Source organism: Aquila chrysaetos, chromosome 15, assembly GCF_900496995.4.
Source record: "Aquila chrysaetos chrysaetos chromosome 15, bAquChr1.4, whole genome shotgun sequence".
Classification (NCBI taxonomy): Eukaryota; Metazoa; Chordata; class Aves; order Accipitriformes; family Accipitridae; genus Aquila; species Aquila chrysaetos.
This window is the reverse complement of record NC_044018.1, coordinates 3,937,820-3,965,117: the sequence shown is the minus strand read 5'-3', so window position 1 is coordinate 3,965,117 and position 27,298 is coordinate 3,937,820. Positions and strand designations below refer to the sequence as shown.

The following is a 27,298-nucleotide window of genomic DNA, read 5'->3' as shown; positions in this document are numbered from 1 at the left end:
CAAATAATTGTCCCTGAGCCAACAATTTAAAGTCAAGCCGTGCCTTGCAGTGGTTAACCCACGACACGAGGAGTTCATTTCCATGGTTGGAGGATGGTGGGAAGACCCAGAGGCACACAGCTGCTGTCAGCTTGGCCATCAGACACGTCGCTGTGCTTTGTCGGGTTCCGTGCTGCCCTTGCAGCTGGGCTGTGCAATTCTTGTGCACCTGGTGTTATAAAGGGGAGAGGTGGGAGGAAGCTGTGGATGTAACCAGAGGTTTGGCAGCACATGAGATGGGGCGTTAGTGGCATCCTGGATGTGTGGTGTCGCGTGTTTGCATAAATCCCCATTTGTCGTCTTTTTTTTTTTTTCCCCCAGGCATCTTTAGGTGTGCAAAGAGAGGATTAACAGAGAGGTTAATTTATTACAGCTCTTAAAGCCAGCTTGCTCAGTTCCTCAACATCCCAGGCCCCATTGTCCAGCTGGGCTGGAGCAGAGCTGGGTACCGGGTCACAGAGAGCTGAAACCTGGGCTGCAGTAGGTTAGAGAGGGGTTTATGGAGAGACAGAAATAAAAGCTGTAGGAAAATAACACTGAATGATTTCCTTCTTTCTTTCTTGTCCCACGATGCTTAGTTTTACACCACATATACAGCTGTTCTTTTTCAAATAACATCGAAGGGTGCTCCCCGTCGAGTTTTGCAGCATGACCAGAAGGAGCAGCACTCCCCATCTCTCTCCTGGAGACTTTAATTGGTTTCATTCCAGTTGTTTTCCCTGTTGACAGTTGCACAGCTGTGTCTATGCTATTCCCTTTGGAAAAACGTGTGGCTTGAAAAAAACAACATGGATTTTGCAAGGAAGTTACACAAGGTAGAAGGTAATTTTCTGGGTAGGGCTGGTGCTGGAGATGGGAGCTGAGTGGGACCAGATTTCACAGATATCAATTGCACTGGTGGTGTTGGGCTGGAGCAGGAGTGCCCAGGGACTGCCTGGTTATGGCTTCTTTATGTGAAAGAAAAAACTAGGTTTGCCTTAAAAGATGCTGGGACTATTCCTGATTCAGGCAACCCAGTACCGCAGCAGCCCAAAACTTGCATGAGACATTGCTGCTCTTAAATTGGGTCATATGTGTAGAAATGCTTTAAATCACCTTGGACAAAAGGAAGAGGAGGAACCTAAAACTTCTATGATGTCTTGGAGTCCTGAATTTTCCCTTTACAACAACTGTGTCTGTGAGACGATGTCCCACTGTAATAAAAATAAATGTGTAATAGAATGGGTGTCACTGCCGGTCTTGCTGGCTTCCCCTGGTGATTGCTGCCGTGCTTCATAGACCTTCTGGACGATGTAACCAGGAGGAGAATAAACCTTGCTGCCCAGGAGGGATGCCACACTTCGGTGAGGAAGGGGACTGGAACAGGCTGTTTCTTTCTGCGGGACTCCATGTGGATGATTTTAAAAACCCTCAATGCTGGGAATATCTTTCTCAAGACCAGCTATCAGCTTTGTAGTTGCTTGAGTGCCCCGAATGGAAAGGCAGATCAGATGTCCACCTTCAGGTTATCTAAATCTATATTTTGGTCCCAGCTGGGTAAACTGTCCGTGTGGCATAAAGCCTGACTTTGCAATACAGTCTGTGAAGCACAGACAAATATTACTGCTGCCCTGTAGACATTAAGCTGAATTTCTGCTCTCCGGTTCCCCGAGCAGCACATTTGCCCTCATATTTCAAGGGCGTTGGAAGCAGCTGGCAAGCCCTCGGTTTGCTTGTGTCTTCTCTGAGCTCGCGGGTCTCTGCGGGTGGGAGAGGCTGCAAGCCCACTGCCGTGCCCGGAGGGAGCAGCTCCCTCGGCACCGCTGCGCCCAACACCGGGCAGCAGCAGCTGTGAGGATTTCCAGGCAGGTTTTGGCCAAGTCGGGTCTGGGCAGGTTTCCACGGGGCTGGCCAAGGCCACCGAATGGACAGCAGGATTGTTCCATGGCTGGATGTCGTGCCTTTTTTTTGCAAATTGTGGACGTGCCGTGAGGACAAAGGTTGGGCAATCGTACCAAAGGTCTGTCAGCCCTTCCCGTCATTTGCACGGAGGACGCTGGAGGAAGAGGATGGCGAAGAGAAGGTGAAGGATCCTATGACTTCAAGGAGGCTGAGGACATCCCACCACCAGAGGTAAGCTGCGGCATGACGGAGGCAAAGTATAGACACACAGGGTTTAACCCAGTTGCCTTGACACCAGCATTTAGAGCAATTTGTGGTGCTCTGGACTGTCCAAGACCTCCACCTGGGGCTGGTGGAGAAGGTCAGGAGAGAGGAGACCAAGCCTTGCTGGAGCAGCTGGGGAGCCAGGTGGGATCTAGGGCCATCTCAGGTGGCACTTGACTAACTGGGAGCGAAAGAATTGAGACCTGGATAGTCACAGAGGACAGGAGTCTGTGGCATGCTGAGTGATAAAAAGCCAGCTGGGATTTAGAAGAGTCCTTCCACATATTCATATTAACAACATTATATATATATAGTTAATTAGCATGGATTTGCTAGGAGGACTGTAGAGAAATGTGAGAGTGAGAAGTGCCATCATTATAGAGTACGTGTAACTTTAAAACAATTACTTAATTAATATCCTGACTATTCCTGAGTAAATCACGTATTAGAATATCTGGTTTATTCTTTTCTATTTGCATGTTCTTCAGCTAAGATAAAATATAAAGCGGTTTAGAAAATTCAGCTTTTATTTCTCTTACAACATTTATATATTAGGAATGTATACATGCACATGTGCGCATGTGCCTGCACATGCTCTCTGTATAAAAGAATATGATTTTTAGGGCTCCACACAGAAGGTTTTGCAGTATGGCAGAGAAAGGAAACTGAATAAGACATACAGCTGTCAAAATGCTTTCAGCACACAATATTAATTGACATACAATATTAATTCTTTTATTACACGTGTTTAATTGCCAACGAACATGTATTTTTGTGAGCTTGAGTAGCCAAAACAATATCTAGAGTCAATAATGGTATACTGTAATTAAAATTACAGATAATTTAATTACTATATCTAAGAAATTTAAAGTAAGTTTACCATCAAGTATGACAACAGGTATAATTCATTAGTTGAAGATCTTATCCCGGTCTTGATTCATATTTGAGCTTTGATCTGTTTTGTACCACTTTGGGCAGCTGACACAGGCACAAAGTGGGAAACAGGAGGAAAGAGTCGTTTTACCCTATTTTAAGGTCCTTTTCAGGACTTGACTGGTTGTCCGTCTTCTGCTTGTCTGCATTTACTGCGGTGAAACAGACCCCAAAGGCTCAGTTCAGAGCTCTGCGCCTCTCTGAACACATTTATGGATTTAATGTTCATAGTGTTTATTTCTGCCTCTTTACATTTCATCATTTGATTGCTTAAGAAAATTTTTTAAAAAGAAAAAATCCCCACTCATGGAAACAAATGGTCCTGCGCACTGTAAAGCACATATACATGTTCCATCAATTAAATTATACAAGAATGGGGTTTAGTAAAATAGCTGTCTCTAGGCAGTTCAAGCACCTATTTGGATTTTTTTTCCTTTCACTTGGACCCCAGAAAACAGGATTTTGAGGTCCTGCAACACAGAGACTGATGATTTCTAAAGGAAGCAAATGTGTCCCACCTCCACAGGCGTTCATCGTTGGCTGTCTCCAGCTGCCGAGGCAAAGGGAATCCCACACTCCTTCTCCCTGGACCTGCTGCCTCTGATACCTGTTAGGTTCAATATGATTTTCAGAGCAAGGACTGCCGCCTTGTCCATTGCAGGAGTCCACAGCACATTGCCAAACACTGAGGGTGTTGAGGTTGGGCTGTCAGAAAACATAATTCACTAACATATCAATGCTGGGAATCAGAAGAGATCAGTATAATTAAGAAGAAAATCCATAAAACCCTGCTGTCAGAATAATTTACGTACTCAGCTGAAGAAGGCTGCTGGAGAGATATTTCAGTATTAGCTCTTCATTGCCCTCTTCTGGGAGGCGGGTGACCTGGGTAGGTGGATGTTTTTTGGATGGCTGTTTGGAGTACAAGGACGTTGGAGTCTTTTTCTAGGCTTTTAGTAGTATGACAATCAAAACACAACGCCTTTTTCTGGGCTCACCTGGGTGCCTTCAGGGTCCAGAAGATGCCAGTGCTGCCATCAGTCTCTCTGGTCCAAATCCTCTGGTGGCACATGTTTGACCAAAACATGTTTTGTGGAGGTTGTTTCCTCTGGCCGCCTAGCAAGTGGGTGCATGGAAGTGGATGCCTCCCTGAAACTTGAATTATTCCAACACTGGTTACTTGTTCTGCAATGGGTAGAATACAGATGTGGTAAATGCATGAAAACGAAAATATTCTTGGTGCACAGATAAGTGTGCTCTTCTGTGTGATTGTGCTGCTGCAAAAAAATTGCTTGAACTAGGCTGGGTGCTCAACTCCTCTCTGCTCTCAAGACATTTTCCACAGCCCACAAGACCTATCAGGAGCTTTTTTTTTTTTTTTTTTTAAAGTCTTGTGCAAAAACTGAGCTTCCTTAATGTAGCTGTTTAGGTGCTGTGGGAGGTATCTCCAGGCTTCAGAGAGGACCTTTCTGCAGTCAGTACCGGGCACTGTGGCCATGGGACAGCCCTGTAGAATTAGGTTCCCGCTGGATCCAAACCAGCAGCTTTCATTATATGTCCCAGGATACTTTTTTCACGATGGATCAATGTGTTATACACAAACCGAGGTGATGTCAGGTGCTTTTAGGAAGAGCTAACTCATGTGCCAGAGAAAGGGGAGAGAGTTCACGAGCAGTCACCATTTCTTATCGGCTGCTGGGAAGCGACATTTCAGCTGCTGGGAATTGCCGCGAGAAGCCCGTGTCCTTGGCCAGCTGGTCTGTGGCAGCTCTGGCATCAACAGGGAGGTATAAAGATGGTTTTTTGGGGGGCAAGACGTCACTCTGTGAAGCCATCCCTTGAGAGGAACCAGGTAGGACAGACTGGCCACTGTGCCCCCTCTCTTGAAGTCCTCTAAGGTGAGCTGAAGGTATAGTTTCCACTCAGTTTCAACTATAAGGAGAAAAATACATATAATTTTGGTAATATTTTTTGCTTCTCTAAAAAGAAATTAATCATTTCAAGACGTATAATTTTGCGGCTTAATTAAATCCTCATAAAGAACCGCAATGTACAATGCTTGATATTTCAGTGATGCATTTGGCTGATTATTATAATAAATAATGGTGATTCTGAATGATTATGGTAGTTTGTGTCATTTTCAAAAGTTAATTGGAATCTGCAGCAAGAAATGATGGTGGAGAGATCCTTTGAGGCTTTCAGCTGGCACACATTATAGAGGTGTTATGGGGAGAAGGGATAGATGGCTTCTTAGCTTTTTCTGTAAAGACATTTTCAAGGACTTACTACTGGCTTGTAAGCAACAAAAATGGCTATTATTTGAATAATTAAAGTTTCTGAGTGTTTATTATCCAGAGAAATTGGAATGGCTTAAGTCATTATCTACACATATCTGAAACAAAATATATGATAATTAAATAAAATAGACATTTTAGTCATTAAGCGACTTGCTACAAACATGAAGCACCACACCATATGGGCTGCCATGAAGAAAGTCAACTCCATCCCAGCTAGACCCAGTACGATTGCTCAAATAAAAATAGAAAAAAATCTAAATGGAAGTACTGATGATTTTGTGCATGTAGCAACATTACTTATAAGTTATAAAAGGGATCTAAGAACAGCTTGCTTATATTATAGGATGTGGATAAAGTTGAGAGGGAATTAATTACATTTCTTTTTTTAAAGTTATAACATCCAGGTGTATGGGATTCAAACATAGGAGCAGGTGTAGGCTATCTTTGCAGTTGATGGAAAGAAAATCACAATATTCATCTAGCTCTTTAAAAATTTATAGGCATAAATACATTTTCTTGATCTTATGCAATGTGCTTTCAAATATATCTTTCCTCAAAAAATGGTATTTCAGTAGATTTATTCTAGAACATTTACTCTATTGCATAAATGGCACTTTTTATTTACAAATTGCAGCTTATATGTCATAAATAGTGTTTGTACTGGGTAATGACAAATGCAGGTTAAATGCATGACCTCTTTCTGTGTTTTTTTTTAGTAACTGTTGTGTTTGGTGGCACTGAATTCGGACATGAAGATCTTTTCCCTTTTTGTTGCTGTTCTCCTTTTAGTGCTCCAAGGCACTCTAGGTAAGAGCCTTTAGGTAAAATCAAAGGAAATGCAGAGGGAAGATTGTGAGTATGGAGAACCTAAAATAGAAATGGAAATAAAATGGGCTTTAGTCCCTTTTGTCCCAGGCCAGCTAGCGCTGCCAGTGTGTTGGGCACACTTTAGCAGTGAACAGATCCTAGCTGGATCCATTGGGAACCCTCCTGGTTGGAAAACTGGGGAATTTAATGGTACGGATTGAGGCAGCCTGCAGGCAGGCTAGACTATTGCTGTCACACTATAACCCTAACTTGTTCTTAGTCTTCTTTGGGAAGGAAAATCAAGACTCTGGGGATTTTTTTGTGCAGGTTTCATGCGTGCACCTAGTAACGATGTGCAATGCAAACAGGCTGGGGGTACCTGTTCCACCGACCACTGTCCTCTACCCAAAATGAGGTCCTTCGGACATTGCACGCAAGGAGTCCCTTGCTGTCGGACTGTGGTGAGTTATGGATTTGATGAAGATTAAGTGTTTCTTGGGGGAATGGATTTATTATTCACTTTCACACATCCAGTCTGCCCTTTAGATGCGAAACTCCTCTAGTGCAAGCCGGCAAAGGAGCGGAGACTCTGCACACTCAGATACAGGATTTCCTGAGGATTTCCTCACTAGTTCTCTCTGTACCATTAACGATGTAGCTTGAGTGCCTCATGGGAAAGATCACAGTCACATCTCTTTGGCAGAGATAAGTAATTAGCTAGAAATGAACTCTTTTTTTTTCCTCTGTTCCCATTAGCTAACTCAAACTGCTTGTGATGAGTAATGCTGGCTTCAAAGGACATGTCTCAATGTGCACACTGGAGACCTGAGACATTTGGGTCAGGTTCATAGGAAACTTGCATCCTGCACATTGCAAAGTCTCACAGTCAGAAGAACAACCTGAAAGTTACGTTGTTCTGCTAGATGTTTTCTCTAGTTCCATAATTCTCCCCTTTTAGACAAAACCAAAAAATTAAATCGTATTTTTTCTTGAATTCCTTACTGGAATCCTAAAGTTCAGCCTGTATCTTTACTCCAATGTGAAACTGCAGAAACAAACTTCCATGAAAATTTACACTCTGCCCCCAATGATTCTAATACTTCATTTTCTGTTTCTTTTTGCTGTAAGATGCTGCAGCTAGTCTTATTTTTGGAAGGTCTTATTTAATCTTTGTTCAATATTAATAGCAAAGATGTTAAAAACAAAACATCAGCAGCAGAAATTCCTCTCCATACCAGAGATTTCAAGATGAGTAGGAAGCTCCAGGTACAGAGACCGGGCAATTCATTATTAGGTAAAATAGAAAGGCAATTTATGATTAAAATTCAGCAGCAGGAGGACTGTGAATATCCTACTAAGCACTGACGAGTTATCCAGGAATATCAGCTCTTGGTGCTCATTCAATTTTTTCTGTGGTTTTTATTCAAGTCCTTTCCTGGTTATAAGTACAAAATCTGAAAGTTTCTTTCCTTTTTTGCAGTATGAATAGTGACTGTGGGCATCTCAGATGGGCTAAGCAGAGCTTCTGGCAATGTGAGAGCTGTATCATCCCAAAGGAAAATCTGGAATTTTGAGCTGAAAATATGCATTTAACACACGTGCACACACCAAAACATGAACAACAACAGAAAGAAAACAAACTCCTCCACAAACAAACTTAACGACCTGAAGAAACTCTAAAGCAATTCTTGAACCACCCAGAAAAGACCAATATTTCTCATTTTTCTAAAATGTTTTTTTTCTGTTGAAACTATATTGCAGCCACCAACATCTATCTCAGAGAGCAGATCACCAACATGCAGAAGTCTGTCCCAATGAGAGGATGCAAAGCAGGTTCTTCCTTTGGCCCTCAAAACAGATATTAATTATTTTCTTTTCCCTTTAGAGTTAGCAATAATGTGAATAACGCTAGAAGACAAATGTCTCCAGGAGACACTGAACGCTCAATTGGGGGGTTCATATTTCATAGTCTACGTGTCTCAAGAAATTTTAATAAACTTGCTCCAGAAGACTTGTGTTTGATCCTTATACCTGTGAGGAATTGCCTTGGTGTGTGTTTTTGCTAGAGGACCTGGCTCTCATCTCACCTGGGGTCCCTGTGAGATGTTCCTTATGGTAAACTTACCCAAGAAGAGGAGAAGAAACCAAACCCACATATGGACAGGAATATGGCCTTGTCCTATTCATTATTAGGTTGACCAGTAACAGCCAAGAGTAACTTCTCCAAACCCACTGTGATTAGGCTAGTAGAAATCTGGGACAAACTGGCCGTGTTCAGGGCCCGTGGCAGTCCTAAACCCATCCATAGCAGCTCATGGCATGGAGAGCATGGATACTTTTAGCCATCCCTCATCTCAAAACCTTTTGGCCTTTGCGTTAGCACCCTGGGATCTTAGAGATGGGGCAAGGAAGCAGGGGATGCATCTATACCTTGTAACAGCAGGTGCCGAGACTCCAGGCTGATGGATGTGCAAACCACTGCCTCCAGCCAGCATAGAGCAGTGATAAATAGTTTGACTAGTTTAGGATCCAGAGAAGTAAAATCCTGATGCTGGTCTAGACTAAATAGAGGCGTCAGGAGCAGAACGATGTGAATGTGGCGAGGCAGTTTCAAGACCTAAAGTTGGCCTTCTGCCACCCTGGGCTTTCCCTGCATTGCCATTCCCAGCACTTCAGGTTGGGCTAGCAGATGCAATCCTGTAGAGGAGTGGAGGAGTGAGCCTGTCTCCTGAACCCCAGCCTGGTGCCCTGGACTGGGATGGGAGAGGGAATGGGCTCTCGTGCTTCGTGATTTATTAATATGTTGCCACACAAATCGCTGCAACCCAGACACTCTGCAGGACGATTTAACAGGACTCAATGACACATGCACTTAAATTAACTTAATTTAGTTAAATAAACTTCATTTACAGGCTGATTTTTATAGACAGTAAGAACAGCAAAAACCACCCTGACTTACATAAGCAAATGTCAGCAATGTGGTTTCACAGTGACTTGCTTTTATTAGAATTGAAACTGCAAATCTCTTTATCGGGGTACAAGAACTCCTTCTCAGGTCTTCTTGTGCTCCTAAGGGTCTTCAGCCCCATGGGAAGGCTCCCCAGGTTTGCACCGAGGCTGGGATCCATTGATGTCAAAAATGGGAGATGTCTCAGATGCCCAGAGCTCTTGTCTGTGTGGTCAGCGAGGTGTCAGTTTTAGGAACTGGGTGTCCTGCAAAGAAAAATCAGGTGCTTAGCTAGTCCACCTATCTCCATGCAAACAAATAAATTATACCTTGCTGTCTCAGACTGCCACAGGCATAAGGTAACATACAGGGTGAAAGACTACCAGAGATCCTTGTGATCTGGACCTCTGAACTGTGTTTCTGGCAGTAAAACAGCCCAGATAGATAGATAAAATGGAGTATGTGGATGTTACCACCCAGCACACACCACAGCTAACCAGCTGCAGCTGCTGCTGACCCAGAATACCTGCCAGGGTATAGTTTAAGAGCAAAACTAGCTTAGGAACAAAGAGCTGCGCTGGAGAAAGTGGCTGACCCTCTCACTTTCCTCCATGCCCTTTTTCTATGAAAAAGGGTGACAAGTCTTCTCACTTTTTTTGCATCTTTCAGCATGAAGTTTCACAGAAACCCAATTAGTCTAAATATAAATGCAAATAATAATAATAATAAAAATAATAAAAAAGAGATGTATGGGGTCCAAAAAGGGGTAGATCTGTTACAGCTCCTTTGGTATGAACTGCCACCAACTGCAGAGCTGGACCATGGCATACTACAGCATCACTCTGCATGGGATATCTCCTATAAATGCAGATGCTTTCTCACTGCTGCTGATGAAAACATGCTTTTTATTCCTAGAGGGTGGAAAATGTCCTGTGGCACTTTGGTTTAATATCTGGCACTTTCCGCTGGAGGAAGTAACCTAGATGGAGAACTGCATCCCTGGTATGACTCCTGACTTGCTTAATGGTTATTCTGTGCCGATAAGATTTTTTTTTTGGTAGTGCAAAGCTCCATGCTTCTGCTTGTGCGGTTTGAGGGGGAGTCCTCAGAGCTGACTCTCTCAAGTCAGTTGTGCTCACCCTGCTTAATAGAGGCAGAGTTTGAGTGTGAGCTGGTTCTGCCCTGGTACCAGACTCATGCTGGAAGAAGTTATTAGTCATATGCGATATGTTATTAGCAATATTAGATGTGCAAACTGCAGGTTCCTCCGGGCTCATCATCAATTTCTCCCTGTGGTTTTTCAGAGAAAGCAGACTGGCATTTTTGACACCACAAGGCTCTGCCTTTTTGTTACCAGCCATAAACCCCAGCAATCAGAGGGTTTTTTGGAGGGTGTAGGGAGCTGGAGAAGGTGGCTTGGTGCATGCCAAGAGGGGGAAAAGCCCAGTAAGTCTATTTGCTCTTGGTGCAGCGGCATTTCTCTGGAGGAATTCATCTTACCATTTGCAGCATTTCAGCTTCCCACCACGGCAGGTCCCAATGTCAACCAGAGGAGCAGAGCATGCAACAAACGAGCAGGAGCCCCGGTTTTGCCGGCATGCTAAGGTGTCAGCAGCTTCTTGGCTGTAAGCTGCAAAAAAACCCAAGGGAAAATTCATGTTCATTTGTCAAAGCAGAGGACCGGAGAGTTGCAGCATCGGCTTTACCTGGTGTGGTATGTGGTTTCCTGCCACAGGGCCTGGTTTGTGATTGGGGTAGCCTGATCACACCTTCTTAAGGTCTTTACATCCTTACGAAATGCTAACTAACCGGCATCTCTCCATTACAGCCTGGAGAAAGTCTGCCTGATTAATAGTGACCTGAAGATAACTGTCTGCTTCCTTAGCATGTCTCCTGGAGACATGTGCTTGTCGTTCCAGTTACACACGGAAATACTATGTTATATGAAAAAGGAAACACAGAATAATGTATTTTTAAAATTAATCCCACATTACTCTCAGAATAAAAAGTGATGATATTCAAATAAAAATGTCCTAACTGAATTTCTTCAGGCTTCCGGTTCAAGTTTCAGCAAATGTAAAGCAAATGACTCATAATCGTTATCTTCTACTTTGAGTAGCTTCCTCCCAGGAAGCATTGAGCATTGCGAGCATGAGTGGCACGCTCGCAGGAAACCTGTGCACTGTGTTACTGTGTAAAATATGGTATGGCTAACACAGATGGCATAAAACTTCAGAAAAGATAAATCTTAATCATAGCCAAACCAATGGGACTAACATTTTCATAACTAAAGTGTGCTATACACTGAAATATACACCAAAAAGCAAAGTCAGGGACTGCTGTCACTAGTACTGTATGTGGTTTAGCTAGATGCTATGCTGGTTTTACCATGCTGGTATGTTCAGAATTGAAGGGCCAAACGTTCAGGTGGTGGCAAAGACTGCAGCTCCATCACCTTCAGGGGATCTACCCAGGCTTATCGCAGCTGAAAAGCTGGCCCAAAGTTCAGGTTCAGAGTATTTCCAGGCTAGATATTACTTGTTCCCACTGGGATGTTCAGCTTCAGATTCAAACTGTGTTATTTTTATATGATTTAAATGGATCTCTTATATCACCTGGAGCCTTGTGTATCCCTGCACTTAAAAGGCAGAAGAGGCCCTTATCAGCTGACCCAACTTCTTGCTAAGCGCAAACCCGATCATCTGACCCAGCACTTTCTGTGTCTAGCTCAAGCCACACCTCTCATCAAATTGGACTCTATCCTTAATTTGAAAGGCATGTAAGCTTTATTCTAAATTAGAACTACCACATTTCAACCAATTTGTCCTAGTGGTTCTCAAGTCTTTTCTCTTAATCACATATTATCCAAGAATTGTGTGTTGTTAATTTCACTCAGCTGGTTTTAAAGACATCATTAGACCTTGGTTTCCCTTGTCTCCTAAATTAAAAAGCCCTATAGAGTTATGGGTCTTTTCTGTGTGTAAGTCTTTATGAAGAGATATAAATTAACTTGTTGCCCTTTCCCAGAGACTCTACTGGAATTGCACCAGCCATCTCAGAGGTCACAGTTTGTTTTGAAATAGAGAATACTTTTTGTGATGCCTAAAATAGGAAAAGTCCAAGAAAGCAATCCAGAAGCATGGAGTACAAGCTTTGTCTAAAGCTCCTACCAGTGTCTGCTTTTGGCTTAAGTGGTTCTACATTTCTTCTTTGAATAGACAGGTGTTCGCTGCTCTAGGAAAGTAGGTACAATTTTGAGTCCACCGCAAACCCAGGCAAGGATGATGATAGGTTAAACTTCTCTGAAGTCGCCCAAACAGCCCGGAACCATGCATGTGCTCTAAACCCACTTAATGCACACGGGCAGTATAGAGTTCAGGCAAAGACCCATAGTCACAACTACTTTTTTTCCAAAAATATAGGAGCTCTACTAATCTCAAATACACAGTCAGGAGGTGTGGGTGCGAAAGTGAGAAGAGAAAGCTCTCACATTGCAGGGTTGCATGTTAAGTATCAGCGTAAGAATGGCCTCAATACACAGGAGCACCTTTTTTTCCACCACGTCATCGTGTGACTGGAACTCAAGATGCTAGAAGGAGACCATGAGGAAGACTATCAAGGACCTCGACTCAATAGCTTAAAGATCAGGACTGTGACTAGGGAAGGGGACTTCTAATATGAAACTCACGGAGTCCAAGAGCACAGAGGTAATCTGAACCTCAGCACTGGGGTCTAATGGACTTCTCTGCACATGCACCCTTTTAGCCTCCATCTCGTCTATTTTCAATCTTACCTGGAGCAGCCTGGAAGAGGAAGAAGAGAACAGCAACGAGGAAGAAAAGGATTCTCATGACTGCCAGCTGGTAGTAGGAGAGTCTTTGCAGGTGTGAAGATACTCGAAGATGGACAGAAGCTGAAGTTCCAGGCAGAAGACGGTTCGTCCCTCTACTTATAAAGGCTCTGGGATGGAGCAGTGCAGAGAACTAGGGGGGCGGAGGAGCGATTGAAGAACAGCGAGTTCATTGCCCTGTTACTGTAGAGACTGGTGATGTATGAAGATGTTGCAACCTAACAGATTTGAAGATGCCTGACCTGAGCAATGACCAAATCATGCTAGCTGACCTGAGCAGCCAAATCACTCTGTGCTGGCGGGCCCTGTGCCAGCTGGGGGGCTGCACCCGCTGAGGACACAGGATTGGAGGAGGAGGGAGGTGGGTTCCTGTGATCCGCAATACTGTAAACCACACAGACCTGCTGATGCCCCATGGCTCTTGGCCATGGTCTTGTGACAGCCTGTCCTCCCCCCAGCCACCAGGCACGGTGAGCATAGCAGGGCAGCCGGCCTGCAAGGCTGTGTGAAACAAGGAGGCAACAAACCCTCCTCCTTGACTGCAGGAAAGGAACAGAGTGTCAGTCCTTGCTTGGGTCGGAGTGGTAGGGCTGAAACTGAAGAAGGCAGGGTAGGAGTGAAAGGGTTGTGGGTATTTCCCCTCCTGGCTATGAAATCGGCAGACACGGTAGTAGCTTCGGTCTTCCAGATGTTCTTCTAGCATGGTTCAGAGCTCAGTTACTCTCTGCATCTTATATTTGTGACTTTAGCCATGGATTTGTAGCAAACCTTGAAGAAGTCATTGGACAGAAAGGACTGGAAGGGACACCACTGTGTCATAGGAGACTGCATCCCAATTCCCTTTTTAGCAATCAGCTAAGCTTTGTCCTGAAAATGGTGGGGTCGTGTTGCTCACTGCTGCTACAGGCACTGAATTCCCATATCCTACTCTGATGGTTTGAACCTTCTTCTGAAGTCTAGCCTTTGTGGGGAGTTTAAACCTACTCATTCTTTGCCCAAAATGACTTTGGTTTAATAAAGTTTTCCCTTGCTGCTAGTCACCTTCCTGATGTGGTTATGAAAAGACTCTCTCTTTCTGATTTCGTAGATTCAACATACCAAGTCTACTTGCTTGTGATGTCTCCATATCTTTTATCACCTTGTAACTTTTTTCTGTATCTCAGAAAAAATCTGAAATTTTTTTCATGCACATGAAGGACCAGTGATGTATAAAATGGACCAGAGGAAGTGTCACCAGAGCTTTAATACTTAATACTTGTGCTTGTCTCCAAGCAATGCCACTCCTGACACATATGAGAACAGCAAGTGAGGGTTTTTTTTCAGACAAACAGTATAAGCCAAGAATCATTAATGAAATCAAGTCATGAGGGTGCTTAATTTTTTACTGCTTCAGTGAGAGCAGCAAACTGAAGCGATGGAGAATAACAGCAGGAGGTGAACTATGTCTGCATGCAGAGGGCAGAGAGGTCTGTGTCTGGTAAACGGGCTGCTACAAATTGGGTGTAGGGCATAAAGCAGGTGCTTCAGTTTGTGAAAAAAAACACATTAGCTTGCTATGTCAGGACTAGGATTTTAGAAACAAGTAAAAATCTTCTTTACAGTGCAGAGCAGATGAGGAAGTTGAGGAGGGGCAAGAGGATGCAGATGGCAAAGCGGGACAAATTCCCCTCCATGCTTCGTGAACGTTTTTCCCTGCTCAGCAGGTTGGGCAATTATGTAATGCTGGCAGGACAGACAGGGCTGGCAGCATCGCCATGGCCCCCTGAAGTCCAAGGGGAGGAGAGGAAGGCTTATTGCTGTCTGTCTCGTGTGATGGGCACAACATCCAGAAGATGCTTGGGGTATCAAGCCCACATGTCCCTCTCTTTGCACCTCCTGGACTTCCAGTTTTGGGTTGCTGTGATGAAGTTCTTGGGGAACATGATGAGAAAATGGAGCTTCAGACCTCTGCCAGGGAGCTGTGAGAACTGGGGTGGGCAGTGGTGGTCTAGGGAAAGGCCATGTATTTTCACACACATTGTTGAGGCAGAGGCACAGGCTCTTAAATGGGCTGTTGGGTTTACATTTGGTGTCTTCACCAACCCCACCAGTGGAGAGGAGGGGTACAGGAGGTGACATCATTTGCACCTCGTTGTGTTCTGTACCGTGTTGCCTCCTTCTTTTACTTCAGGCAGGGGATGTCGAAGGAATCCTCTGTCATCTCTCCTCTGTCTTCCTCCTGAACATGGGAAAAGAAGTTTTGAGGAGTCAGTCTTTTATGTTAAAACACTCTGTGTCTGTGTGTGTGCTAGAAATTTATTTTAAGCAAGCCATAGGGAACATTGGCCAGCTGTCTGATTTCTGATCTGTGAGCTAGGACATAGATGCAACCCCACAACCCAAACAGCTCTGCACCTGCTCAAGATTTCAGACAGGCACCCCATCCATACGCACCTTCAGCTTTATTTCTGAAAATATGGCCAAAAAGAGGCAAAGAAAGGGGCAGTCCATGATGGTAAAACATGGCCATCCATAAGGCAACCGTCAAGGGCGAAGTTTGCTTGCGAAAATAACGGGATTTAATGGAGAAGGAAAATGTGCTTGTCTGCTCCTTGTATAATTCTCCTCCTCCCTGTCCCAGGCAGCACGAGGGGCAGGGGTGTTTGTTTTGGGGAGTGAGGCTGCTGAGCAAACCCTGCCACGGTCAGCCCATGCCATCACATGTTGTTCAATGCTCTTTGGAACCAAACAACGTCGGGTAGAGGGAAAGAAAAAGGGAACAGCTCCATCCTCCTCACCTCCCTCCTCCAGCTCCAGCTGGAGAGTGACAGTAATGCTTGTCCCGGGTCCAGGCTCCCTCCATGGAAAGATAAATACACCTGGGGTGATAACAGCCCCCTTGAAGCCTGCTTGGCACTGGGGAAAGGGATCCTGGGCAAGGTGCTCCACTTCCCCCTTCTCCTTGAGCACCAGGAGAAGATGCTGGCAAACAGTTGCCCATGTGCAGAGAAAACTTACAGAGTAAGGCTGTTACTGGTGGGAAGCAGTTGATCTTGAGGTGACTGTCAGAATTAATATTTGACCTGGAAGCAAAGGAGTGGGTGGGGGATTTTGTATGGGACCTGTCCTTGTGAAGAAATGACAATTCGTCACCCAGAAAGAGTAAACTCATCTTTTTGGCTCACTGTTCCTTCAGGGGCTTGTTGGTTTGTTGTTTGCCTTTTCAGCTTGGGAAATTGGCACTTGTGGTCTGTTTTCTGGGCTGCGCAGCAAGGAGTGCAAATGTCTTTGGACTTGAAGCAGAGAGCCTGCTTTTGATTACAACTGATGGGCAAGTAATCTGCCAGAACAGAAGGGGAGGATTAATTTAGTGGAAATCTCCTATGGTCTAGGAGTAAAAAAAAAATGTGGCAGCAAGCAGTGGTGTTGAGTTCCCCTGTCCCAAAGTTAAGTGCAAGGAAAAAATGACGGTGAGAGGCACAGACATTTGCAGACACAATGAAGATGTCTGTGGGCGGAAGGTACACAATGTTCGTTACCCTTCGGGGAGCTCTTGATAGAGGCTGTTCATGCATGAAACTAGGTTTCAGCAGGGGATCTCCAGTCCTAGTGACTGAGGTGTCTGTCCAAGATCAGCCGTAGGACCATCTCCAGTCTGGGTCCCTGCCATGGAAGAGAGCTGTGAGGGGAAGAAGTCACTGATCAGCAAATTTTTGGAAAGTCCCTATCACAATCATTTTGAAAACTGTTTTATTCCTCAAGTGATCAAGGAGATTTTCTGAGGTCCTGCATTAGCTTTGGAAGGTGTGCATCAGTCAAGAGATCTCTTTTCTACCATCTGGCTTGTACCATAGCTTGAGTTGCACTGTCAAAGAATTTGGGTCCAGCTGCCTTCCTGCCAGGTATGCAAGAGAAAAAAAAGAAGGTTTCCTACGAGGGAAGTTCTCAATAGACATGGGATGAGGAACTTCTTAGGAAGAACTCTCAGTGGTCAGTGCATGAGAGAGAAAAGCCAGCAAACTGGTGCAGGAGAAGCAGGTCCCTGTCGAGCGAGCGACACAGGAGAGCTGTGTGAGCCGTCCGACATGAGGCCAACCCCAGGCTCCACTCAGGAGACATGGGGAGTGCAGAGGTGAGATGGGGACACAAGGGGCTCCATAGAAATTGGGGAAAAATGGGACAATGAGCCTGAAAGTTACCCACATGTGGTAGTGAGGGTGGCTTCTTGGGTGAAACAAAAGACCTTGATGGATGTGAGGTCCAGCATCTAGAGACAGAAGTGGAGACCACTCTGCTTGGAGTAGCATCTCTATGAATTAAACACTAGAGATGTGTTTTGTTGGGACAAGGAGGTAATCTGAGGCACAGTGTGTCCTGACTTTATCTGGACCTAATACCAGAGATTTTCTTGCAGGAACTTGAGGGATAGAGAATAGATCATCCATATCTGTAAGTAGTAAGTTGAATGGGACCAGTTTATGGGCAGTGAGACATGTTTGCTCAATGATTAGCCTGATGTCTAAATGGTATCCGGATCTTTGTTGTAGCTTAGGAGTGGGTCAGCCTGCCATCTCCTGAACAAATCTTGGGCACGGTTCAGGGGTTAGCACAGACCAGGGACAGTTCTTGGTACACATCTTGAATGCAACAGTCTTATTTTGGAGGCAAAGAGATCTGGTGAGTAGTCTTCCACTTCACCAGAAAACTGTCCCTGAACTTTTCAGTTGCTAATATAAATATAAGATTACTCCAGTCAAGCAGATTGCTCAAGGCAGCTTCAAACACAAGTTGCTGCTGTATCCTCAGGCCTTTTCTGTCTAAGAAGCCACAGAAGTAGATGGAACATGTAGCTCTTCAGTGTCATTTAACACTTATAGAATATGGTCCTGTTATAGATTCAGAAGAAAGGGATCTAGCCTCATTTGACAGATCCAAAGCTGTAGAAGTCAAGAGATCTTTTATTCTTGCACAATTACAGCTTATAAAAACTTTGTGCAGGATATTTGCAAAATAACAGGGAAAATTTGGACATGTTGTCCTCTTCAGCCTAAGAAGACACGAGCATCATCAGGCTTTTAATGAGGAAGTTGAGACAAGAAGAGGGAAATAAAATGCTGTACAACCTCTGTTTTAATTTGACCTTTTCTGATTTCTGTATTTGCTTTGTGTTTCTGCTTGGAGTTCTTTTTAAACTCTTCAGATACAAAAAAAAGGCTACAGCTGTGGGGAAGAAGCATCTCTTTCTTTGGCTTGATACAGCTCCAGATTCAGAGACATGAGGATCAATTAATTTGCTTAAAAACAGGCTTCAGTGCCATGGTGAAACCCCTAGTCTCTTTCTGACACACCTGGATGAAATCAGCCCTGTGTTGCCCTAACATCCTTTCAAGACAGATGTAGGAAATTTACTCAAAAAAATGGACTTCTTGCCTCCATGACTAGTTGTGATGGGAGAAAAGAAATTGATTGTGCATCTGCAACTTTTGGAGGAAACAATGAAAACCACCTTGCTTTTGCCTTTTTAGCACTATAGAGCTCATGACTGTATGTGTACTACTGAATAAAACAGGCCATTTAATTTACTTTTGTGACCGCTACTGAACACAGGTCTGATGTTTTCAAAAACAGTCTATATATCACCCCAAATCTTGTTTCTGGGTAGAGATAGTTCAGACCCCATCACTGTGTTTATGAAGTCAGGAATATGTGTGTGTATATATATGTAAAGTTTGCAATACTGGAGGTGTTTCTTGATTGCCATTTTGTCATCCACTCACTTACTACCAAGAGTAGTGATTTTTCAAATCACTTGGGAATATGTGAGATTGCATGGACTTATTTCTTTGAAAAGATTGCATGACTCAGCAAGCCTTGATTCAAAGCCACAGAGACTATCACTGTTAGTAGCAATAAGAGTTCACAGTTACTGGTTTAAGAAGACATTTATTTTTGTGTGTGAATAAAATAATAATATATATATTGCTTCACATCTTCCAAGAGCTGCATGAACCTGAACTGATTGAACATCCAAACATCCCTGTGAGGTAGGCTGGAATAGGTGGCCAAGGTGCCAAAGTGGCTTGTGTATTAAAAGCAAAAAAGGGAGTGGCTTCAGTGAGGAAAAACCTGGATCTCCAGAAGCGGTGTGCTAACAGGACGTGCCCTCTGGAAGCTTCTTTTAATGCTCATTTGTAGGAGGGTTTAGACAGAGGAGGAATCCATCAAAATCACCTCCTCAAGGCAGTGGAAATGTTGCTGGTACAAGGGCACTGACCCAGGAAAGCCTTGTCTTCTTACTCTGCCAAAATCCTGTAAGGATACAAAGGGTCTTGTTATTTGGCTGAAGTGTGATCTAAACTCAGTCTCTAAAAGCCTTGATACCTGCTAATTACCTTTCAGAACAAATGGACAGGGTGGGTTCAGCCTGCAGGTTTACAAACCTACATTTAGATGCCTCCATGGAAGGGTCCCTATATGTGATGGGTGTCTAGGTCTGCAGACATACAGTCCACAAGAACTATGGTCACTGGCAAACTAGTTGTATTACCACTGAAAATAAAATTTTGATTCAGCTCACCCCAAAATAAAGATGGGGATTTGATTTAGTTACTGAATCACACAGGTCTACTGCCATTTGAAGAGAGCTCTGGGGTATCTGCTTGGACTCCGGCCATCTTTTCTGGAAAACAATATTTTCCCATAGGTCATGAGCTATCTCAGCCAGACTGTATATATGGTTTAAATACTCCAAGGTACCTCAAATGCCACTAAACATTTCAGTGTAGCTTACTGATTCAAGCTCTTTGTGTCCAATTTCAAAGATTTATTTTCAAGCAACTCAGTAGGTTGAATCCTCAGCTGGAAAAAATCTTTATTGTGCCTCAGAATACCTTGTTGGTTTCAACTTCTACTGCGGTATTGATCAACGCAGCTGAAAATCTAACACCACAATAGGAAGAGTTTTAATCTTGAACATTAGCATCCATCAGTATCACGTACGGGTACATTCTTCCAAGAAAGAGTATTTCTGTAGAAAAAATACACCTGGAACCAAACTCGAGAGGTCTTGTTCTTTTCCCAGGCCCAATGCTCTTTGGTTCAGGCCTAACAGACGTTCTTACAGAAATTTGATGTTGGAGATCTGCCATCTGCTCCTACCAGTCTATTTGCTAGCAGTAGAAATTGCTTCCTAAAAAGAATGATTGTTCACAGAGATTGAGGGATTGAGTCATTCCTTTGTGAAATCACTTAATAGTAGGCTGCCCCTGTAACTTATATTTTCCTGAATTCCTAAGTGGATGCTTCTTTAGTATCATTAATCTCATGACAGTGAACATGTCCTAATATTGGTATCACTTGGGTTTCCTCAAACCACTACCTGACTGAGGATCTCCATAAGCTGAACAAATGCTATGAAGCTTCTTCCCTAGAGCCATCTCATCACACTTTCTTCAGTTTCTGGGAACCTTTAAACTCTGGCAAGTCTGTAAGTAACAGAATAAGGAGCCCTGGAAAACTCAGAAAATACAGATCTGAATCCCTCCTTTATTTTGAACCGGGCTCTGTCCGGTCTCATCAATGGCTGAGGATCTACCTGAACATCTCCTGCCAGCATGAGTTATGTCATCACAACTGTCCTTTTTGTCAAAAGGCATGGGAACCTCCCCTAATTTGCCACTGAATTGAGTGTATGTGATAGACATTCACTGCAGCTGGCAATTATCATCACATGGCCATCAGCTGAACTATTGTAAGGATTAAATGCCCAAGGAATATGTTTTATCCTAAGCTAAAGTGCATTCCCCAAAAGCATGTTCAAAACTTTAAGGTTTTGCTATCAGAGAAACTCCAAACTGGTCTCCAAACTCAAAAGTGAAATGCACACCCAGTTGTCTACAGTCACTAACAAATTCATTTTTCTTTACCTTTTTACAAGGTGCACAGTGGTGGAAGAAAGGAGAGATAGGAAAAGAATGGGAAGCAGAGTTCTGTGAATGCTTTTCCTCCTTTAAAATTCAGTTTTCTAGGTTATGTTGGAAATGAAAAGCACAGAGGAAGGGATGACACATTGTTTCCCCCGATGGGTGAAAATACTGTGATATATTTTCCTAATAATTTCTTGAAAAAACTTCTTTTTTTTTCCCCATCAAAATTTAAAATAAAGTGAAAAATACTGAATTCTGGGAAATTTTGAGCCTCCTGAACTTTTACTGTCATATATAACTTCCATCAAAATGAATTGCCTCCTTAAACACACACCCACAATGTATACATGCTCATCCTCCATCTGCACTTTCTCACAAACGGCTGCCCTGCAAGCCCCATGGAGTTGTGCATATTATTCAAAGAAACAGTAGATAAAACGGCAGGACAAAAATGCCCTCTGATGCCCTTCAGTCCTGCGGCACTTACTTTGAACAGCATTTCAGCAGCCCCCCGTGGCACGACCCCGAGGCAGCGAAGGTGGGTGGGCATGCCCCAACACGGCAGAAATTTCCCTGGCTCCTGCACTCCGCGGTGTCAGCAAAAATAGGATCTGCGGAACCTGTGGGAAGTGGAAGACGTTAAAATCTCAGTTTTCAGTTTAAAATGATGAAGAATAAATATGCAATAAATCATGTATTGCTTTTTTAAGGAAGAGTGCACAGATGTTCTTGGTCCCATCCACTACATAGCACCATCCCGACAGCATCAGATTTTGCCTGCCAGTTGATGTTTGCTTTTTTCCTCCTATGCACACACTGCCACAAGCCCTTTCATTCTTAGTAGGATTTACTGTGCTTCTCACCTGGAGCAGCCTGGAAGAGGAGGAAGAGAACAGCAAAGAGCAGGTAGAGGATCCTCATGGCTGCCAGTCGTTTGTGGACTGTGTGCTCCTGCAAAACGCCTGAAAGACCAACGGAGGATGAAGTCTGTTTGAGGAAGAGGCTGGGAAAGGCACCTGATATTTATAGGGCCCGTGGGATTGTGCAAGTTTGACGGCTGAGTGCTTGGTCAATAAGTAACTGCAACCAACCTTCTGGAAAGCAGACTGGTTATCCCCCTTATCACAGGTTGCAACGCAATGTGCAGTGAACGTGTTGCAATCCCCAAGGGTGAACTTCCACTGACCGTGTCAGTTACATAATGTGACCATCAGCCAAGCTCCACCGAGCTGCATCAATTTGCTCGGCTTTTTGCAGACCTCTTTCCAACACGGGCACGAGGATGGGTCAGGCAGAGGGCTGGGGAGTCAGCCACCATTGGAGTCTGGTCCCAGCGTTGACCCTGGATCCGTCACTCACCGACAAGTCACGCAACATTTTGTCTCTGTGTCCCCATCCCTGTCACCAGGTGGATGATGTCAAAGGCAGATGAAAGCATTGGGAAAGGTTTGAGATGATGCAACTTTGCTTTGTCACTTTTTAAGCAGGTTTCAGGACATCCACCGCAGAGGGCTGATACAAAGCCCTCTCCCTCCTTTAATTCTCACTTATATGCCACCTGGAGTGCTTTGCATTTTCACCAACTTTTGACGTCCTCTTTTGTTTCCCCTCATATTGCCCCAAAAGGTTGGGAGAACGGGCTGATTCCATAAGAATCTCAGCAGACATAATGCCTCGAAGTGCAACATCTTCTGGGGCTTCACTTCAGAGCATGATGTCCATGGCTGTAAATTTTCTGAGAAGCATTGGTTAGGGGATCAAAGCACTGAACGTTCTTCTTCATGAAATCCTGGGCTTGTAGGTGTTAAACAACTGCAACAGCTTTGCACCCATGGGAATCCTCCCTTGGCCAAATACCGTCACACATTATAAACAGGTTAATCTCTGTCAAAGCCCAGGCATTTCCACAGTTCCTAGCTCTGGCATTCTGGTTCAGCGGTTTGCTTCCTTATTACCTCGTTTCTTATACTTAACTCGGAGTTAATGGTATTTTTGTTCTAAGACTTATTCATAGGATGAAAACATTACTGATGTTTGTGTTTAATCTACATACTAACAGGCAAGCTTAAGCAGCTGAGAAAGTAGCAACAAGGTGAGTTACTTAAGTGTTTATGCAGTAAGATAAACACTAATTTCCCTCTTCCACCCATAAAATCTAATTAACCGGGAAATGCCAAGCACTACAGAATGTCCTTTTTTGTACCCTTGCCTTGGAAATTATCTCTTTTTTTGCAAGCAGCTCTCCAGCTTTCCCCATTTCTAATGGAGAGTAGAGCTGATTTGTCACTCCTCTCTTTTCTCTTTCAAGGAACTGTCAGTGGGACACCCTGACAGAGAGACAGACACCTGATCTGCAACATGAATTCAAAGAAATCAGGAAACAAACCCCTTTTGTTTTTATGAAGACCCATTGAAATGTGAATTTCCCCCACTTGTCTTTCACATAGACAGGACAATGACATTGTGACATTTTGCAAATGGAAGTGTGCTTTTTGAGCACTCATTGCTCCCTAAAGAAGTTCATGTTAGGGAAGAGTCATGTTTTCCCAAAATAAAATCAGAATGTGGCACTGGAGAAGAGGGTGAATACTCTTTGCTATCACATGAAGGATTTGAAGAAGATCTGCTTGTTTTCAGGGCTTTTTCCCACCTGTGGAACAGAATAAATCTATTATCAGAGTCAAATTGTTTAAATTACAGTGATAAAAATTGCCATAGCATTCACAGATTTTTGCTGAACAACCTTATTTCTTGCAGAAGGAAAGCAGTCCTTTAGGAAAGTGAGCAACTTTTTAAGCCCTGCTAGCACAGACAGCCTGAAAATGTCATTCAGAGCAACAGGAAAATTCCGTGACTTTGGCTCCTAGTAAAAACAAAGACAGGTGCAAGCTGGTTGCTTAAAACCAGGCCAAACTTGTATAAAACACCCGAGGAGCAGAGCAATTTGTGCAGCACAGCAGTGACCTGGGGCTGGAACATGACGGTGTGTGTGGAGCTGTGTCCCACGGCAGTCAGGGCCAGGAAGGAGTCCTGGAGATTTCTGTTGAACGTTAACTTCCAGACATGACCTGGGAACTGGTACCTACCCCAGAGAAATCGAGCTCTCTAAGCAATTAGGTGTTGGAGGGACTTTACTTAACACCTTATGCAAGAATACTGCAGTGCAAATAAGACATAAAAGGTTCCATGAGAATATTGGTAGCAAATAAGAGAAATAGAAGACACACACGGCACTCAAAAGACATTTAATGTTGCCTTTGAGATCAGGAAGAGATGGGCAGCTTATAATAGTAGAAGCTCCCTTACCTGTGCTCCAACAGCTAAGTGCAAAAGAAGGACTTGGTACATCAGCAGATCTCTGGATGATCATGAAGGACGCAGTGTCTCAGAATGGTGCTCTCTTTATTTCTCCCTGTTTCCTAATAGGCAATTTTGTGAATCTGTAAGGTATGAATAGATATTTATGTTTTGATGTCTGCAATCCAATTTTGCTGAATTTTGCCCTAGCAGCACCGCTTTCCAAAGGTGATATTGCAAGCAAAATCTGAAATGTTGAGCGGGGCCAACCCTTGCAAATATCACCTCATCCTGATAAATGAGCACGCAATGCCTGAGTAGATTTCTCGATGTTCTGCAAAGCGGGTGTTTTTCTTCTCTTCTTCCCTTCTTGGTTGACAAGCTACCTCCCATAATATTTCATAACAAGCACCATATATGGCGTTGATTGCTTTTTGCCTAAAACGTTTTCTCAAAGATGTTCTCTTAAGCACAGCTTAACAGCTAATGGCTAATAAAATGTTTTTTTTAGAGTCTAAGAACTATTATACTTTTCAGAATGGTTATTTATAATGGGGTACATGTATTTGGACACTGTTAGGACTTGATTTTGCCATTTTAACTATAAGTATGCCCTTAAAACTGCATAGGTACACGGTTATTTAAGAAAGCATATGCTTACGTCCCATTAAAACCAAGTTCATGTTAGCACTTATTTCAGTATTCTCCTGGCTTTCCTAATTATGGCACAAATCCTTACAATATACACAGAGTGATTTATGTTTGCAGTGCTTCAACTTCCGTTAGTCACCAGTAAGTTAATTAATTATGATAATAATATGTTCCTCAATTGTGCCCTTTGTCTGACACTTCCAAGACTTAGCAAACAAGATTAAAAAAACGTAGACTGAAATCTTACATTCATTTTATCATCATCACTATGTACACGCGGGGCAATTTTAACAAACACATTTGGGTTTTCCTACTTTTGTAGCTGGCTAGTCTTCTTTTACAGTTTTCTATGTGGGAAATCAATGTCAAACAAATTTATAGCTCTTTCCTTTGCAGTGTAAGTAATGGGGTGGTTCTCTCCCACAGCTGACTGCAGATACCTGGTGATAAGGGATGCGCACTCTTCGCACCTCTGCCTGGATAGCTACAGGTGAAGCTGGCATCCCACCTGCTTCTCCATTGCATCTTACATCTCTTAACACATAGACATGTCACTTATAGTTCAGGGAAGGAGCAGCTCAGACCATCAGTCTGTAAATCTGTGTGTAGTCTCAACCACTGCCATGTCCATTTATTAACTCACCATCTCATGGGGAACCCTTTGGCATCGTCTCGCGAAGGGCACAATGAGAATGGGAACATGAGGGCTGATGTTGCTTCATCCATGCAGCTATATTAGTAGAAATCCTCTAATAGATACACTTTCTCTAGTGCAAAATATTCCCACGTGACCTGTCAGTAGAGTGTTCTATGCCATTTCACATGGGCTACATGGGTGCACAGGGCAAAAAGCAAAGAGCATCAGGCATGTTTTACCTCGGTTCTTCCATCAGTCCTCACTGTGCTTGTGATAGCTAGAATGGTCCTCTATCACAGAAAATCCATCAACCTTTTAGAGGAAGAAAAGTACAGCATAGAGCAGTTAAAGAATCCTGATGTGCAAGAGACTTGCTAGCATCACTGAAAAGGCACAAACCTGAGGTGGGCAGAAGAGGAGGCTGCGGAGCCTCTCTGCACCTAAGGTTCAGGGATGCTGCAATGCTGAGGTCTGGGAACCTAGTCAATTATTACCTACTTTTGGTTGCTTTGATCTCAATTACATCTGGCCTCATGTTGCAATCCATACAGTTAGTCAACATTAAATAGATCTGTACACAGCAACGCTGAAAATCAGCATAGAGAATGTTATGTCCTCTGTGCCCCTAAAGCAGTAGTAAAAGAAAATGCATGACTAATCTAACAAACAAAATATGTCCATAAAGTTATAAAAGATGAGTTCAAATATAATCCTTTAAAGAACAAAGAAAACAAGCCACCTGGAGGACTCCTCGATAATAAATACCCAGCTACTTCAATTTACTTAGTTACTTCTTTTCTAGCCCTCCAGAAAGCAGCTCACGTCTTCTGAGGTCAATATCACAGGCAAAACCTGGTTACGTAAACCATGATGTAATCAAGTACCTAATCAATTTCCAATGAACTAATCAGTACATCGTGTAATGCATGCAGGGGCTGGAGGTATATGTGGTATTTGCTTTCTACCACCCAGTGGGCTACGTCTGCTGGGGATGGGAAGAGAAGGGGCAGTGCCTGGCTGGGGACTAAGAGCTCTCTCCTTGTGCCTTCATCACCAAAATGTTTGCTTCCGAATTTCTAGTTTCAGACAAGTTTCAGTTAATTGTCTTCCTGGAACTGCACCCTTTGTGGGTTGAAAACATCTCAGTATATGACTATACCATTTCTTAGGGTCAGAAACAGGACTCTCAGTGTCTCCTTGATATCTGCTGTCTCTGTCCTTTAAATATCTCCTCGAGATAAGCATCTATCAGGTGAGCCTCTGGAAGCAGCATGTAAATCTGCTCTCTGCCTCTCTCCTTATTTCATCTCCCCATCCGTGGATGATGTTTCCCCACCACTCTGGTCCCCATGCTGGGGGATGAGTCTTGGTCCAGTCTTAGCTGGGAGCAGGACCGATACTGCAGTACCTGCAGAGGCTAGCCTGAAAGAGTCCCTCAAGAGGAAAGGGAAGCCACGAAGTTGTTAATTTTTGAACTCCCTTGTTCACAGACACACGGACAGGGCATGGGCCAATCTGATTTTCATCTGCTGAAGTTCACAAAACAAAACAAGGCCATTTGCAGGGACCCAACCCCACAGCAGCTAGGAGGGTCACTTCCAGCCTTCTGCATAAAGGTCTCCACAGAGCCACCCACGGCTAATAGCTCCCACTCCTCCATGCATGACTTTGCTGGGAAACCATGCTTTTAACGGTAGCACCTCAACCGCCCCTCGGAGGATGGGATTCCTCCTGGGTAATGAGCCAGACGCTGCCAGGCAAATGACCTTTGGAAATGCCAAGACTTGCTAG

General features: G+C 43.7%; 1 protein-coding gene and 1 long non-coding RNA gene across 2 annotated transcripts; one reads left to right on the top strand and one right to left on the bottom strand.

Annotated features, from left to right (window-relative positions):
* Positions 1-2,038: 2,038 nt before the first annotated feature.
* LOC115351140 lies at positions 2,039-8,230 on the top strand. Its single transcript, XR_003926708.2, has 4 exons — positions 2,039-2,151; positions 6,131-6,221; positions 6,590-6,682; positions 7,702-8,230. It is a non-coding gene; the product is annotated as an uncharacterized LOC115351140 (long non-coding RNA).
* A 10,690-nt stretch (positions 8,231-18,920) lies between these two features.
* On the bottom strand, positions 18,921-21,953 carry LOC115351139 (gallinacin-10-like). Its single transcript, XM_030037570.2, has 3 exons — positions 21,786-21,953; positions 21,410-21,542; positions 18,921-19,306 (listed from the first exon to the last, which is right to left on the bottom strand). Exons 1-3 carry the CDS (start codon positions 21,841-21,843, stop codon positions 19,291-19,293), a joined length of 207 nt encoding a protein of 68 aa, XP_029893430.1. The 5' UTR covers positions 21,844-21,953; the 3' UTR covers positions 18,921-19,290.
* Between the last annotated feature and the right edge of the window lie 5,345 nt (positions 21,954-27,298).